The sequence below is a fragment of the Apium graveolens genome, chromosome 8 (assembly GCF_009905375.1).
Source record: "Apium graveolens cultivar Ventura chromosome 8, ASM990537v1, whole genome shotgun sequence".
NCBI lineage: Eukaryota > Viridiplantae > Streptophyta > Magnoliopsida > Apiales > Apiaceae > Apium > Apium graveolens.
This window is the reverse complement of record NC_133654.1, coordinates 27962900-27981794: the sequence shown is the minus strand read 5'-3', so window position 1 is coordinate 27981794 and position 18895 is coordinate 27962900. Positions and strand designations below refer to the sequence as shown.

The 18895-nt window shown below is 33.7% G+C and overlaps 1 protein-coding gene across 1 annotated transcript; it reads right to left on the bottom strand.

Annotated features, from left to right (window-relative positions):
- Positions 1–9113: 9113 nt before the first annotated feature.
- Positions 9114–16965, bottom strand: LOC141677384 (mitochondrial adenine nucleotide transporter ADNT1-like). Its single transcript, XM_074483290.1, has 8 exons — positions 16564–16965; positions 15160–15208; positions 13681–13844; positions 12730–12767; positions 11321–11433; positions 11092–11205; positions 9858–10202; positions 9114–9515 (listed from the first exon to the last, which is right to left on the bottom strand). Exons 1-8 carry the CDS (start codon positions 16722–16724, stop codon positions 9432–9434), a joined length of 1068 nt encoding a protein of 355 aa, XP_074339391.1. The 5' UTR covers positions 16725–16965; the 3' UTR covers positions 9114–9431.
- Positions 16966–18895: the final 1930 nt, after the last annotated feature.

Genomic DNA, 18895 nt, shown 5'->3' with positions numbered 1-18895 from the left:
ATAAAGTTATTGCATATGCATCCAGACAACCGAAACCTTATGAGCAGAAGTACCCTACTCATAACTGAGGATTAAAAGCAACAATAATATTCGTTTTGAAAGATTGGGAAATATTATAAGTATAGAGAAAGATGTGAGATATATACGGACCACAAGAGTTGAAGTATGAACTCTCGAGGAAAAGCAAATGTAGTGGCAAGAGATGAGCAAGAAGGAGAGAGAATGAACATAGAGACTGTACGAGAAGAATTATCTATGGAATTCTAGAAGTTGAAATTGGAAGTCAGAGTGCATAATCCAAAAAGGAGTAAGAATGTATAAGTATAACTTTTCAATCAGAATTGTTAGAAAAGATAAAGAAGTGTCAGGAAGAGGTAATAAATCAGGATATAAATCATTTAGTATGGGAAGAATAGTGCACGCAAAAAGGACGATCAAGGTATTCTTATGTTTTCTTCTAGAACTTGGATTCCACCAGTGATGGAATTGAAGGATGAAATTTTACAGGCAGCTCATAATTCGAGGTATTCAATTCATTCAGGGAGTACCAAGATGTATAGAGATTTAAAGGAAATTATAGGTGGTTAGATATGAAGCGGGGGATTGCAGAATGAATTAGCAGATGTTATATATGTCAACAGAGTTAAAGTAGAGCATCAGAGATCAAGTGGATTGTTACAGTCATTGGAAGTTTCAGAGTGGAAGTGGGAGCATATCACCATGGATTTCATAGTTGGGGTTACCAAGCACAAAAACTAATCATGATGCCATTTGGCTTATAGTGGATAGATTTACCAAGCCAGCTTATTTTCTGCTTATAAACGAAAGATTTTCGCTCGATAAGTTGATCCATAGGTGCCTGAAAGAAATTGTAGTTCGTCATGAAATTCTTGTGTCTATCGTATCTGATCGAGATCCAAGATTTAATTCGAGATTTTGGAAGAGTTTTCAAGAATGTTTAGGAACAAGATTGAATATGAGTACAGATTATCACCCAGAGACGGATGGCCAAAGTGAAAGAATAATCCAGACAATAGAAGACTTATTACGTATTTGTGCTATTGATTTCAAAGAAAATTGGGGCGAGCATTTACCTCTGATAGAATTTGCTTGCAACAACAGTTATCACGCTAGTATCGGGATGTCACCCTAAGAAGCCCTTTATGGACGTAAATACAGATCTCTAGTGTATTAAGACGGAGCAGTAGAGCGTAAAATACTTGGACCCGAATTAGTACAGCAGACAAAGGAAGTTATTGAAGTTATCCAGAAGAGATTGATAGCCGTACCAGACCATCAAAGGAAATAAACAGATCAATCAAGGAAAGACATGGAATTCGAAGAAGAAAGCTTAGTACTACTGAAAGTAGCACCGTGGAAGGGATTAACGAGGTTTGGAAAGAAAGAAAAACCGAGCCTAAGATATGTCGGACCTTTTGAAATCTTAAAGCACGTTGGCAAAATAGCTTTCGAGTTAACGTTACCTCCGCACATGGAGCACATTCATAATATTTTTCACATATCAATGCTTAAGAAATATAATCCAGACTCCAGGCATGTAATAGAATATGAGCCAATAGAGCTTCAGACAGATTTGTCATATGTAGAGAATCCGGTAGAGATTCTAGAGAATAGAGAGAAAATATTGAGGAATAAAGTGCTAAAGTTAGTAAGAGTATTGTGGAGAAACCCAAAGGTTGAAGAGTCAACCTGGGAGTTAGAAAGTGATATGAGAGAAAAGTACCCTCATTTGTTTTCTTAGGAGATTCTGAGGACAGAATCCTTTTAAGGGGGGAAGGATGTAATATCCGGGATATATCGTGTAATTATTTTTGCTATTATACATTTATTATGTGTGTACAGTATCTATTCTGTGAGTTAATTGTTAAATGTTATCTGTACTTGGATATTCAAAAATAATATTAATTGAGTATTTTAATTTTTATATGTCCAAAATAAAATATAGATAATTATCATATCTTCCTAATTATTTTTATGTTGGGTTATGGATTTATAAGAATCATCTGAAATTTCTAAAATCTTTTTCCGAGTATTTAAAATCTATTTTATAAAAACGGGAACCAACCGACGTCATCCGTTGTTACGTTTTTAGAACCCGAAACTTTTCCGAGAACTCCTTCCTAACCTAATTGTAATATTCCGAGCATATTCCATGTTTCGACTTTTTCGATCCGGCGTACGGTTTGTCCTGCGCGGGTCCCGGCGCAACATTTTTGATACAATATTCGTTTCGGTAAATCAATAAAACTCGTATTTTCGAGAAACGGGAGCTTTTTATTAAACTATCACAATTATCACCTCGTAATACGTGTAACCAGGCGCTGAGACCAAGACCGCAGTACAAATTGTACTGATTTGGATAATTATCTCGAAAACCGATACTGTTTGGATCAGTTTTTACAAATAAACGTACCATTTTATATCCGGAATGATCCAACGGGATACTAATTTTCCGTAATTATAAATAGCCTTTTACCGTATTTTATTTCGTATCAAAATCATTTGCAGATAGTTAATTCTATAATTTTCAGAGAAAAACCCTAATTACATAAACTGTTCTAAGAATCAAACAGCAAAACGAAGGCGTTACCGATCTCTGTTTTCAAAGCTTGAGTAACCAAAACGAAGGATTTGAAGTGTTCTATCAGATTCTGAGCTTTGTTTCACTGCAGAACCAAAGGTTTATTTTCTGAAAATTTATTTATTTTTGAATTAAAAGTATTAAAAATATGAATTTTTGTTCGGATGATTGTTTGTATGATTTGATGATTGCATGTTGTAGAGCTTGTTTTCCTGATGATTTTCATATGTCATACGTCTGATTTGGAGTTCAATAACATGTTCAAATTTGAGTTTGATTTTCGAATTTTAAAATTAGGGTTTATAACCCGTATGAATGTTCTTAATTGAAATTCGGGGGTTTCTTATTCTGTGATAGATTGATGTTGTGTTATAGTGGGTTGTGTTCTCTGTGAAATTTTCAATCTAGTCGTATAAGTTTCATGAATCAACGAGGTCTGTAAAAGAGGGAGTTAGGTTTTAAAGTTTTCGTCGAACTCGCCGGAAACCGGCGAGATTCTTGATCATTTTCCGGCTAATTCCGGGATGATTAGAATGAATTGATGGCATGGTTGTGTTCCTTGTGAAGTATAGATTAAATCTGGAGTTTGTGGTGGTGGGAGGAGGCCGAAGTTGAGTTCTACGGCGAACCCGACTGTTTTCCGGCGAAGGGCTGGAAAATTGCAGTTTAGTACCCCAACTTTTGAAAACGATGAAGTTCAGTCCCTGAACTTTCCAGAGTTTGCAAAAGTTGGATTCCTGTTTTAAAAATGTTTAAAAATCATATTTCCTATTTATTTTTATTATAAAAATTCATTTTTAATTTTTGAAAATTCTAAAAATTAGTATTTTAATTCCGAAAATTATTTTTAATTCAAAAATAAATCTGAATTAATTAGTTAATTAATTTCAGTTAATTTTTAATTGATTAATTGGTCAATTAATTCGAAAATTAATTGATTAATTGATTTAATTAATTATTAATTGATTTTAATTACTTATTTAATTAGATTTAATTATTTAGAAATGATTTAAAAATTCTGAAAAATTGTTTCGAGTTTTAAAATATTATTCTAAATTATTTTCAAGGCTCGATAATTATTCTAAAATTATTTCGGAGCCAGAATTGGCCAACCGAACCCTGTATATTACTCCAAAATTGATCCAACGACCCGTTTTAATTCCGAAAAATGTTTTAAAAATTATTTTAAGTAACCGAAAGCCTGTTTATGACCCGAGACTTCTTTATAAATGGGATGGCATTGATTATTTAACGTGTTATGTGTTATATGTGACTTGTTGGTTGACTGTCGGTCTATATGTTCGGTGATTACTTGTTTATAGCGTAACTTTCGATCCGTTAATCGGATTTGAGTAAAACGAAGGGTAGATAGAAGTGTATGTCGAATAGAATGGTATGAGTTAAATATTAATAGATACTTATGATGCCTAGCAGAGTAAGCAAGGCGTAAGAAAGAGAAGCAGGTGATCAGAAAATAGAATTGACATGTAGAAAATACCGCAAGTGATCAGAGGATAGAAGCGAGGCATAAGAGAAACAGACGAGTGATTGTTGAATGGGGTCATTAGACAAGTACAAGTGAAGTTGAAATCGATTATGATAAGGCAAGTATTTCTAAACCTTTCTCAAAATACAATGCAAATATTTCTAAATTCTCTTGTGACATATTGTTAATACCCAAAATAGTTATGTTTTATACTGTACACATTTTGAATCCTTCAGCCTTGAACCTGAGCCACAGCATTTGATCTTTGAGCCGTAAGCCTTATTCTTTGTAAACCATTTCTTGTTGAATTACCAGATACTAAACCACACAAATAAGATACTACTCCACAAATATATATCCATCATATATACCAAACACTGGAACAGAATTGTTTACACATACAGAAACTTTTATACTCAACCATACCTTGCGATATCAAAGTACTAAAACCTTGTAAAAACACTATTCATCTAATATCCGATTATCTTACCGGCTGGAGGCCACTTCTTTTATGTATTTTGACATACCCTTTTTGGTAACTATGAATTTTTACCATGCTCTTTTACAAATATTTTATGGTTATTGATTATGATCTGGTTTTATTGAACTCTATTGTTTATCATATTGAAATGTTTTAGAATTGGATAGTTTTCTTTGTGTGGACCAGATTCGTGGTCAGACCATATCGATGCTCAAGTTAGGCCAATGTGTGTCTTGGATCCAGTAGTTAGAGCAGTGTTGTGTGCTTTGCTCGGGGTTAGTGCGTGACTGATCAGCAGCCTAACCTTGGTTTTAAAAACTTAAAATGAATATTCAATTCTATTGACTGTTTAACAGGAAACTTGATTCTTTTGAATCACCTCGTTTATTATTGTTTAACCTCAGTTATTGATAATATGACTTGCTGAACTAGTTAGCTCACTCTTGCGAATCTTTTTATGTATTCTACAGTTAAGAAGGATACGGTTGATAGCGAGGTTTCCCAGTTTAATGTTCGAGCTAGGATTCCAGATTATGATTGATCGAGCTAGCAAAAGCTTATGGCAGTAGTGAGATAGCAAGGTTGAAGAATAATTATTTTTTTTACCAGTTGTAAATTAAATTAGTTGGGATATGGTATGTTGTAATAAAAGTTAAGGTGGTGGCTTGTTTTCATACTTTAACCTGTTGCGATCCGTGGTTATGTAAAGCAGGGTCATTACAAATAATATTTTATATATACAGGTTTATATATTGATTATGTGTTGTGGACCCCAAACTTCTGACCCGGGTTTGGAGGACGCCACAAATGTACTCCCTCGCAAATCTAGTCGTGATAGAGTCACTTTCCAAGATTCTATTCTTATGTTTGTTTTTATGAAAAAGATTCAGTGTGATATTGCTTTATTAATTATAACCAATATGAGTCATTGTGTCAACCATGGTTCTATGTATTTATCGTACCCTGGTCTTCTGCCTCGTGTGTTTGAATACTTTCGTGTGTTGACCCATGTTTCTGTATCTGACAAAATTTCAGTTGTTTTTTATTTGTCAATGTTAACCTTGGATGGTTTAATTATTTCTGAGTCGAATGAGTTAGTTTTTGATGATTCTCAAAGGACAGTTGGTGAAATTCCTAAGTCCCCAAACTATGCATCTGAGCCCTTTGATCAGCCTATAAACACTTTACTTAATTCCTTGTTGATTAAATTAAATGAAAATTCTGCCGTTTTGGCTAATCTTAATCAATATTTTGCGTCTGTTGAGACTTTGGGTTCGCTAACCTCACAGGTTAGTATGATGCATGCTTCGTTTGAGTTGTTTCGTAAGTTTGTTTGTTCTTCCTTGGATTCAATCAATGCAAAGCTATCTGTTTTGCATGCTTCTGATGTTAAGTTGTCTAAGACTCTGGACTTTGAGTTTGGCACCCTTCAAGAGGGTCTGGTTTCCTCGGCTAAGGCATGGGAAAAAGAGTTTGTGAAGCTGTTCTTTAAGTTGGGCTCCGAAACAAAGTTTGTGTCGCAGCAGCTGTCCGTTATGCAGGACAAGAGCAAAATGTATTGGCATAAGAAGCGTGACTGGATAGGCGATTGTACTTTGGAAGAGATTACAGCTCCTCTGCCACTTCCTGCCATCCCTCCACCTTCGGTCTTCGGCATGACGCGGGAAGAATACAAAGCGAAGATCTTTGACTGGCTTCGTGAACGGGACGGCAAAGCACCAGCTCAAGATGCTTTTGACAAGCTCTTCTCAGAATATGGTTATGCTCCTGTCTTTCCAATTGCCAAGGATAAAACTTCGGGCTCGAGCAAAGACAAAGGGAAGGCTCCAGTTAATGTGGACGACTCGGATTAAGCCTTTTACGATGATGAAGGGGGAGGAATTATTTGAGTTTTTGATTTGAGTTTTTAAGACTTGATTTGGTTTGTTATGTTTTAAGACTATGATTTTATGTGGTTTCATTTTATGATTTCATGATGCTTTGATGTTTGTGTTTCAGACTAAGTTGTTTTGGTTGATGAATGATGAATGTACTAAAAGACAACTGGACACCCTGGTTGAATGGGTGGGTTGTTCTTTGGGTTTCTAAGTTTTATATAATTGAGGTTGTCTCATTTGTATGTCTCATTCTCATTATATGCATACTGTTTCATTCATCTTTAACATATCTTACTATCTCATTCACATTGTTGCATTCATATTATACTTGTTATATTCTGTTATTGTTAATTTTCTACCTCCAGGAGCTTTAAGTGCTTTTAATAGGGGGAGTAATTTGTCATCTTCATAAAAGGGGGAGATTGTTAATTTCATGGTTTCTGATGATGTCTCAACAGAATGTATTAATGCAACAAGAATGATTCAACAAGACTTATCCGAATGTTTTGCAAGTCTACGGATAAGGATTAGGGTTTTTATGTAAATCTTGTTTACCTGGATAAATATCTTTTAACTTATCTCAAACAAACCCTATCTTATAAACCAAGTTTGAATTATTCAAAACCTATCTTTTACTTGGTTTATCTATTTCAAACAAACTAACAGATTAGCCTTCAAGATTAATTCAAATATTTTCAAACAAACTTGTTTTCAAATCTTATCTATCTTATCCTTTGTTTGAAAATAAATCTGTTAGAATTTTGTCTATAAATACAACTCACTAATTCAGTTTTGTGGCTAATGCTTGCACGTCAATCTTATATCATCTGAAAACAGCTTCTTGTTCTTTATACCCGAGATAAGCCTAGTTTGAGTTGTAATCTTTCACATTCTATTCTTGTATCTGAAAGGTGTATTATATCACTTGTCCCGGGTTGTGGGAGTTTGATTACAAGAGGAAGGCCAAGTAGTTGTGTGCTAGGTAGCTGTGTGCTAAGGAAATGTTTCTTTCAAGGGGGCCAAGTTTGTAATCAAAGAAAGTTTGTAAGTACTTTGTTTTAAGTGGATATAATACATTCTCTATGCTAGTTGACATAAGGACTTGGATGTAGGTCATAGAGTAGGAGTAGGGGCCGAACCAAGTGAAAACTCTTGGTATTCTGCATTGTTTAATTTCTTTTTTACTGCATTTATATTTCAGTAATTTATTTCTCTGCAGTTAAAAGAGATTGTCTCATATCATGTCTCATTTGTAAAGGGACTGTCCTATTTGTATAAGAGACTGTTCCATTTGCTTTTGAGTTAGAATATCATACTATCTATTGAGCCATTGAATTTCAATAATCTTACAGGGAGATCATCACGAGGGACACAGTAGTCTGATCAAACCAGGAGATCAAGTCGTTGTTTGCGTTGCAGAAAAAGGCAGACCACTCATGGCTGAGAAGGAAGCCACTGAATTCATGACCGGAAGGATTTAGTGCAACGGGTATCGAGAAATGGCAAGATGGATGCATTTAAATTGAGTGTGGCCTGGGGAGATTTTCGAGACGTTCACCCTCCTGTTACATGATATAAATTAACTTGGTTTGATAATCTAATGCTATCCAAAAACACTTATTCATCCTGTGGTTGACGATAAAAAATAGACTCTTAACTCAAGTAGGGATGCAGTTTTGGCACACCGCATATAAATTACTTTGTGCGTTTTGTAAATCCCAACAACACTCAGTTGAACACTTATTTTATGAGTGTGGTTTTAGTAAGGTGATCATCAGATTCTTTGTGAACAAGGGGGTATTTATCCCAGAATCTCTCATATGGTATCAAATTATTGAATTTGTGTCTGAAAACTTGAACGGGAAATCGATACACTCGGTGACAAATAGATTAGTTTTGGAGAGTTTGGTTTACTATCTTTGGCAGGAACACAACTTGAGTTTGTTCTAATCTCAAAATCGGTCGTATCAACAACTCGTTTCTTTCATCAAAGAAGCTAATCAGATATAAGCTTATGGACATGGAAATGAGATGTAATAGTCGAGTGTTGCGAGTGTTTCAGGCTCTTCCAACTCAACCTCAACAAAACAAAAACACTGCTCGCCTCAAATAGTTGAGTTTCAGGCCCTAGTAATAACCTAACAAACCCCCAACCTTCTTCATATATCAAACTATTTTCATAGAAGAATTATAACCGAACTTCCTAAATACTGCCATAATCACTTCTAACCAAGTGTTGGAACAAACTCTTCATCATAATATATTTTAACCTTTTTTTCTGCGTTTAACTTTTCAATTTTATTTTGGACCCAGACTTGTGCTTTTCCCAATTTTAGGCTTGGAAATATATATATTTTTTTTATCAAGTTCAAATATTTAGGCGCTATCAAGAGGAAAAATTGCTCAAATGTGAGGGGAACAAAGTTAAAAGGTAACTTTCAGTCTTTTACTAATAGCAAATGAAACAAACATTGACGAAAGTTATAGGTGAACAATAATCAACTTGTAAAGACCATTAAACTACTTCCAAAGATCTAAAACACGCGCTAAGAAATACTGAAGGTTACACGAATAATAACAGGTAAACTTGTAACAGTATTATTGATGTATAATAATCTAGTTAAAGACAATAGAACTACTTCCAAATATAAAAAACACGTGATAACAAATACCAAATGTTACACGAATAATAACAGGTAAGCTCGTAACAGTAATATTCATGGATAATAATCTAGTTAATGATTTCTCAATAAATACTTATGGCATGTGAATGACTGAAGCTACATGTAAGGCAGATAGAAAAAGATAGGTATATATATGGGGTGGACTATCAACACGGGCAAGAACAGGGTTTCTAATTTCCTTAAAAGTTTGAAACTCCGGGCAAAAATGCTTCCCCCTTAAATTAAGTCATACTTTCTTTTCCTTGCTGCTTAAAAAACTTATCACAAAGTTCAAAATATAATCTGCACTTCCCCTCTTGTTTCAATCAGATATCCTCATCTCAACCTTAAGTACGTCCTTTACTACCTCGTATGTCACAAAAGCAATTGCAATTGATGGGACCACCTACAAAGAAATGATAGCATCATAAAAATGTTTTGAACAGCAAAGCAAGTATGATACTAGTGCATATTTTACACAAAAAGTTTATATATTTTAAATTGAAAAATAAGTTTAATCTCATTTTAAGGTGGAACCTAATCAATAATTGATAACCTCAAGCCAGTGACATTCCAGATTTCCAGTTTACAAGCAAGTTGAACAGAAATTGTAAATTAGAATATGTTCATACTATCTATCATGCCTTCTACAGTAAATATTGTTCAAATAAATTACCATGTCTACAATAAATAGTGTAGATATCAGATGATCGGAATATGATTTGATATTTTGATTTAATATACTAACCTTTACGGAATTGGGAACCAATCCCTTGTATAAAGCTCCAAACCCTTCGTGACGAACTGTTTTCCTAAATGCGTCAACCATACCAGTATATTCAAGTCGAGCTTGGGCCTTTCCATCACCGGTAACAACTGCAGATGCATCTTTCCAGCCCACCATCTGCATTCTTCTACGGATAACATCAAGAGGATAGGCAACTGTCTGGCCCACAGTTCCAGCTGCAGCACCACATGCAAGCTTTGTTGTAACACCCAACTCAGTGTCATCCACAAGTCCAAACGGTCTGGATTTGACCAACCAATCTTTTAACGATTCATACACAGCAAAGTTGAGGCCCACATAAGGAACCTACAAACGCCAACACGAACCTTGTCAGGCTTCTTAAAGACAAACAAGTTCGCCTAGATACTTGGTAGTTCAATAAAAAAATTGGACAAAAACAATTCTCAACAGCTTGTCCATAACCAACGACACTTTGTGACAAGAATCGCATGCCTTTACACATCCATGACAGTATGTCAAGGAGGACCTCAATTTATCAATTAACTTACTTCAATATGTCAGGTACTAACTACGAACTCATGATATGGATAACCAACTATACACTTGGTTCTAAAGGGTAGAGTATACAGTCTATAATTAATCAACAAAACATATAAACTACTAATCTAATTTAGTAGTAAGCTACTAAGCTCCGTTAAATAATCCGTGCTCTTTTAAGATTTATATATTAATATCGCTGGGACATAATTATCCAATCATATCATAATAACTACAGTTCATACACGTTTCTTTGGACACTAAGATATATGCCCCTATATTTTTTCCGATTGTCAGATCTGATATATTTCAAACACCTGTGCGAACACTACCAATATAAATAACCTAGGAAGACATGCACAGACAGTTATTATGATAGATCATACATGGAATTGTTAGATGCAGGGGTTAATTTATCTGCGGAAAGAGCAAGTTCTTGTTTATTAATCCTATGCATAACTCAAGACATAAGATACTAACATAATAACTTCATTAATTAAGCAGGACACACTTTATATTAGTATGCAAAACACAACTATTTTATGCAGAGACATTTACACTGAAAACATTTTAAGCAGAAACTGAGCTGCACATGCACATATATCTATGACTAACTTAAACTCATGATAGACATTTGAGGTTCACATAATCATAATTCGGGTAAGAAAACAGCCGGAACTAGATAATTTATACTTACAACTCCAATGACAGAAGGAAGCCATCCTTTGTACAATGCACGGGGTCCTTCTTCACGGAGGACCGTAGCAAGTGCATGAGCAATTCCTCTATACTGGCTTGGAGAGTTGCCTGACTGCAAATTGAAGCACAACAGATGAACTCCCTGATATAAACTAGTGTGTACCTGATTCTTCTGCACAGACCTTTGACCAGCCTAAATTTAATCATTAATATTGTGCAAACTATACCTGGACTGTTAGCCGACCTCGTACCAGGTCCATAGGATAGGTTGCTGACATAGCAATTATTCCAGCACAAGCTCCCGCTCCAAGGCGTAAAAGAGGAGTGAGTTCAGCATCCTCTGCAAGCAGACAGTGAGAAAAACTATAAGTAATAAATTGCATGGCTCTGGAAACAATTATCCTTTGTAGTTCACATTAGAATTGCTAGACAGATATGCACTCTTCACATCATACAATTTATACCATGAAATATTCTAAATCATCTGTTGAATCTAAATTCAGCAAATATGAAATATTCTCGTGAGGACTTACAAGGTTGGTTTTCCTCACGAGAATATGCAAGTCCCGTACCTGCCCCATTTCTCCGCAACTCCCCCAAACAAATATATATTACATGCCATTACCCATATCAAACCGTCGGGGCTTCTTAAGAGTGAATTTATTTGGGATGATATGGAGAGTGGAGACTGCTGCTTGGAAAGTTAAAAGATGTACAGGAATATGCGTGTCTTTGCGTGTAGTGCAACTTCGAAGAACTAAATCTATAAATATCTGACAAGCCGTATGATCTTCTTTTAAAAATATTAGTAACTCTCTATTGATACATATACAAAAGTGGAGCAATAACTTTCAATATAAAAACCCTTGTCCTGCTGGGGGAAGAAGGGTTGGAAAGTTCTTCTAAATTTCAAACACACGCAAAAATCACTTCTGATCCAAGACATCATTTGTCTCAATATCCTTTTTTTAATGTGATTTCTGCCCAAGATCTACATGAGTAAGTGGAACTTTCCTAATTGGTCTCCAGAAAGCGGGTCATAACATAACAAAGACCATTCCAATAAGTGAAATTTACAGGTGCGCACTCACCTGACATGAAAGAATTCTCAAAAAAGTTTTGAAACTAGAAAGAAACTAAGTTAGATAAAGAGAACGGTGAAGAGATCTGCAAGGAAGGAAACTTACATGGAGGAACTCTCTATAAAGTTTTGGAATTAGAAAGAAACGAAGGTAGATACAGAGAACAGTGAAGAGATCTGAAAGGAAACTTACATGGAGAAACTTTTAAAAATTAACAAGGAACAACTTAAAGCCTAATGCTTAAAAAAGCTAGCCCAACGTGCAAGTGTTTTCAACAAAATACAAATTCAATTTAAGGCAGTCGACATGGTCAGCAACGACTTAACTCAAACCATATAGACATATTGCAATTCAAGTGTGGAACCTCTTGCCAAGGTAGCAACTCAAGATATTTCAGAAAAAAAGTGACAAAAAACCTTTATTTGTTTTTGCTAAATGGAAAAACCTAACCATATAAACACGTAAAAAGTATTATGCTGATGTCTAGTAGTTATAATATAATGCAGCATTTATTGATAATGAAGGTCTAAGAGGAAGGAAAACAATGATCTCACCATTTCCAGTTTGCCGCCTATAGAGCCACAATATTCCCCTGTTAAAGTCAAAAACCTAAATGTTAATACATCTGACAAAAAGCACACACCAAACTAAAATGCTCGCCTGGAACACATTACAAAGCATTAGATTTTGATACCTCAACTGAAAAGAACCTTAAAACAAACATGAATAACCCATTTAGATTTTTATCCGTTTAGCACATATAAAAGATAAATTAAGACCAATGCAAGTATTTAAATAAAAATCTTACTGAAAAAAAAACCTAAACACTGGAAGATGCAAGAAAATCTTATCTTATATTATAGCGTTGCCTAAAATTTCTGACTACATCCAAACATGAGTAGAGTGGATCTAGGCACTATAACAACCTATCTTAATTATTTTTTAAAATTGAAGTTATACAATGTTAAATCCAAACTATATACCTCGGAAAAAGTACAACTTTATATATCTATGTGGATTGTTGCACAACACTTGGCAACTTCTCTCCAAAAAGAATCGAAACAGAAAACGTTGCTCCCATAACCGGAGCATAAACTTGTTTCTAGGTACTGAGCCCAACAGCTTGTACAGAAAAGTTTCAACTTGCCACTTAAATTTCTTTCAACACTCTATGGTAATTAGAAATATTGAAACATCTCAGCAAGTTGTTTCTCCTCTATGTACCTGTATTATGTGATAGTGTTCTCTTCTACCCATTTAGCAGACAAATAATGCCTAATTAATTATTGAGTGTAGTAACCATATGAAGAAAAGTCTGATGATTTCACGTAGGAGGTGCAATAGAAGGCCCTAGCAACTTCTTATATTATATTCAAATTAACATAACAAATGTCAAATCCAAATAGTATAATTTCAAGATGTGCATATTCATTTAGTGACTATGATTAAAAAAAGTTGATATCTTATAGCTATCAGATTCAATGGCCCAATATACAAAACCATACTTGGAAGCTTCCTCGTAGCTATAAAACTTGACGGCCGAGTTTGGTACAATGCGAGCACAATTAGTACCATTGCCTTTGAATAGTCCTCGCAAACCCTCAGTTCTCCATATATATTTTAAACCCTGAACTGTTCCATTATATTTTATGCTATGCGGGTTTTGAACCTGCAATAAATCAAATAAATCACCTTAAATTACATTAAAGAACAAATTGAACCAATACATATGCATTAAGGTTACAAATAACATGTACAGGATGAATGAAGGTGAAAAGCTTATCATGTAATCGTTTTAAACCGTCCCAGTGACTGAAACACAAACAAAAGACAAACGCAAGTATAAATCACGTGGTTGTTGTTTAAGACACCGAGTTGAGACATACACTGGCAATACCTGGGTTATAAGTTGATGGTGTAGGGAATCAAGGACAGATGATGCCATATTTGATATTCACAATAGAAATAAGAATCCAAAATTCCAAATTATTGACAGAAGAGGAGAAAAACAAAAGAATTCCTCTGGCCTGAAGGGAGATGGTTATGATGCCACTGATGACAGGTGAAGACAACCATAGTAGCCACTTGGAATGATAACTTAACTGTTAAGTGGATAAAATTATTACTATCCCCTTGCATTGGTAACGTGATTGTTCTGTGTCCATTTAAGTGGACCACAGATTGTAATAGAAAGAGTCATTTAATGTTTGTTATCTACAGGATGTGATTTTAACAGAGGGCCGCCTGAAAAAGTTAAGCTAACAACATTAGTGAGACAATAATGGAACATATTGCACTAAGGTATGACTTCTACTTGGTTAATCTGTAAAACTGGCTCAAATTATTCCCACCTAGCAAATATGCAAGTTAAGAATATGCTGCCTTGCCTTTATACATATACAGTATTTATGGTTCATAGTTGATTTGATGGTACAACATAGGTACTAAAATTTAATAAAAATTTGCAATTTAACTCTAAAATTAATCTGCCATCTCATTTAAAATGCCCCCCATTATATTATATTTATTCTGCATCATCATCGTCGCACGCTTTCTCTCGTAATAGTTAAAAGATAGCTAATAAAACTAGGTAAACTACCTCAAACATACTTAAAGAACCAACGTAGAATTACATGATGTACGACCAGAGACCCTGACAATTTAATTGTATTATTATTCACAAATTTACAATCAATAAACTACATTAATTAAGAAACCAGAAACGATCAATAAAGAGGTATATAGCCACTTAAAAGCCTGCTGACAAATTATTAGCATTCTTAATATCAGAGTAGAATCAACACGGAAACAGGACTCAAATGCATTGGTATAATTAGAAGTAATTATTGTTGCTGACTATTCGCCACATGCCTATTAAATTTTTTTCTCCGGACACTGTTAGAGCTTATGCTATAGAACCAGTTATTACAAGGAAAGAGCCATCTAACTTTAAATGACATGAACGAACCACCAGTGACAATTACCTGGAGCAAAATTTTCAACCGTTCAAGTGGAGCAACCGCAGTGCGAGACCTGGAATGGAAGGGGAAAATCAAAAAAGTTAGCATATAGAATCAACACGCATGCAAAACAATGCATACTTCTATCAGTTAAACTGCTTCTTAAGCTTTGATCAATGGTAATGATTTGACCAAAGACATTGTTGTTGCAACTACATATGCAGTTTCGGATGTGAATTTTCTACCAGTGATATCTCTCTTAACTCTAAACCTTTAGGCTGTTGTAATGACAGTTTTGTATTAAATGCTAAAAAGTCTTTGTTTATACTATCTAATATTAGTTGAATATATCATATTTATAATTTGTTAGGATATACAACTATTAAATAGTAGCATAACTCAAATGTGTTTGGTTCCACACTTAATTATAAATGTTGCCATCACTTGCAATAAGTTATTCACCTCTTATTCTGTTTCTTAAGAATCTGGTTGGGAATAAAAAATTTACTGTTAATTCAGACAAGTTTATTTCTTCCAGACGAATATCCATCAGAGAAAATTATCCCATCAATCTTCCTAAATTCTATTCATATTGCGCCCCAAAGTTTTGGATGGGGTTCTGTTACATATTCAATATATAAAAGTAATTACAGAACCATAACTGCTTCCTAGTTGATTTGGGTTCTGTTACATATTCAATACATGAAAGTAATTACGGAATCACAAAAGGAAGAGTGTTTCCTAGTTGAATCAACATTACTTCCCACATTCATCTGATATGAACTCCAGATCAACGCCAAAGCAAAACATACATTACAAAAGGGACAATCTTTATACAAACATTACAAAAATAAACAATAGGCAACAAAGATCAAGTCTTTTACTTAATTCTTCCTACCAATTTGCAAGGGCAGCTCTCCATTCAATAGAAACATCAACATATCTACGTTTTATCATTGATCGGAAGAAAATACGTAATTGCAAACAAACAAATACAAATTTCTATAACTCTACATACATAATCTCGATCTTTCATTCTAACACATTCCAACAAATCCTACACAAACACAACAATCAAACCACATCATATATCAATCTAAAAAGCAAACCACACACACAGACTCACACTTAAACAAGTGGTACGCAATTCAACAAAACAGACACGAAACATCAAACAAATGCACATTTCAATATATGTACACACAGATGCTTGATCCAAAATTCTAACAATTTCAGAGAAATTCACATAACATCTATCTAACAGTGAATTAAACAAAACAATTATAAATTATTCCAAACAATCACGAAAATAATCGAAAAAAATACATTTCCTAAAACTACACAACCACATACACATAAACATAATCAAATAAACATCACAAAACAAAAGAATCACTTGAATCAAAACGAGAGAGATTAAAAACTCACACGCCTCCAGCGATACCGCCGGCGAAAAGAGACTTAGTAATCGAAAGCCACGCGATCTTCGTGGGAGCTTTCACTCCTTCACTCGCAATCTTCGCCTCTTCCGCCAGATTCACGATCCTCGATACCGCCGTTTCGCCGCTTTTAACATCCTCCGACGCCATTTTGACCGGAAACCTAACGGAATATGACAATTCTCCGGCGAAATAGGGGGAAAGGTAGGAGCTTTATGTGAAAATCTGCGGTATCTGTGTGTATGTATATGTGTAAGTATAGGTGAATGAAAACAGTAGTATGGGGAAGTGTGATGATTTGGCGGCTTAACCAAATGGATATAAATCGTTGGGATTAGTACTCAATTAGGGTACATAATCAAACTAATCATTTTATTTTATTTCCAAAAGATATTAATAAAACTAATAATTCGTTTAATTGTTAATTGTAAAATTATTATGCCTTCAAGGTTAGAATTTTTTCTGTTTTTAACTTCAACTTATATGTGTATTTGAGACTACACGTTTTTTTTTGTCTTTGAATTACATTTTGCAAAAACAAGATTAGGCAAAAATAGAAAAAAATGAAGTAGATTCATTTTGTAGAGTTGGATGTGTTTGTTATATAGACACATTTGTGCATGATCAATGTTTTTATCTCTTCAAGATTAGATAAGCATTACAAAAAAAAGATAAGTCATAAGCGTACAGGATTATAAGGTTTTTTAACTTTTTTTATTTCCCCCTTTTTTCTAGGCGAAGTTTTCTTAATTTAGGTATGTGTTTTTATTGGTAAAAAAATTTATCATTTTAGAAAATTGAAAGTAATATGATGTGAAAAATATTAGGTTTGATCTTCATTTTGAAAAATAGATTACACATGTACTATATGCGTGTTCTATAAAAAAATAAAAAATAAATACGCATACAAGATATGTGTAGATAACGAGTATTTTGAACGGATATTTTTCTTTTAGACATCGTAGACATAGTAGATTCAAAATTAATGTATTTTGATCATTTTTTTATAAAAAATCACATCTGTTAGTATATTTTATAAGAATCAATTTTGTTAAAGCTTAAATACTATATCAAATAAAAAGTTGAAAATAAAATAAGATCCATCTGGGAGCTAATGTATTTATTAATAAAGTAATGTAAACATTTTTTTAAAAGTTTTATTATTTGGGCTTCTAACTTTAAATATGTCACAATCTACCCCTATCGAAAGTTGTGGGTATATGATACTTGAGGTCCACAACTTTTACTTTGGGGCTTCTTGATAAGCACACGTGGACCCTCTGATCCTTATTAATAAAAATTATTATCAAATTTTACTATTGAAATTGAAAACGACATTAATACAGAAAAATCAACAAATTAGGAGTTACATTATTCTTACATTTTTATCTTGTTTGGATATTGACAAGTAAACGCTCTAGCTAAAAGATAATGGTAAGATGATAGATACCTACGACCTACAACTGTGATTGTGTAGTTTTAGATGTGATTCATTAGGATAATTAAGACCTCCAAATTCTAATTTTTGGTAGATGTGATTTTTCTCTTGAGACTTTACCATTAGAAGATTGATTTTTCCTACAGAATTCTTATTGGGCCTTTTGGGAAAAAATGATAGAAACAGAAAATGGGCTTATAACAGGCCTGATGCCTCCGGGTGGCAAACTTCAAATACCTTCTACACATATTTGAATGTTTTGTACGATGAATATAATTGTGTATATCTATCTATGTTATATTATAATAGTAAGTTAACAAGTTAAGGATGACATATAGCAGGAAATTAGGAATTATTAATTCCTCGTGACTAACCAGATTAGTTCAGAACCTCTTACCTTTTTTAAGATTCCTAATGAGAAGCCTCCTGAAACACAGTCACCATAATTATATTGTCGTGTAAAGTAAATCAATAACTATTGTGATACTAATGTTTTATTGTACATTTTATACTTCTATACCATATATATTTATATTATATTATTATATTATTATACATATAATTATATAATAAATGAAATTTTAAAAATTTTAATAGTTACAATATTATCCTTTAATATTTTTTATATATATTAGTTGTATTATCACCTATACTATCTACCGATCTATTTATCTATACTATATTACAATAGACAAAATATTAAAAGTTTGATTGGTTGTATGGTTGGTCGGTCGCTCGATCAATTTTAATTCTAAATAATATTGAAGTCAATTCCCTCTACTAAATTTAAATTCTAATTTATATCGAACTCTATATTATTCTAAGTGATATTAAATGAATGAATTTAGGGATTCAATTCAAGTTAAATTTTTATAAAAATTAT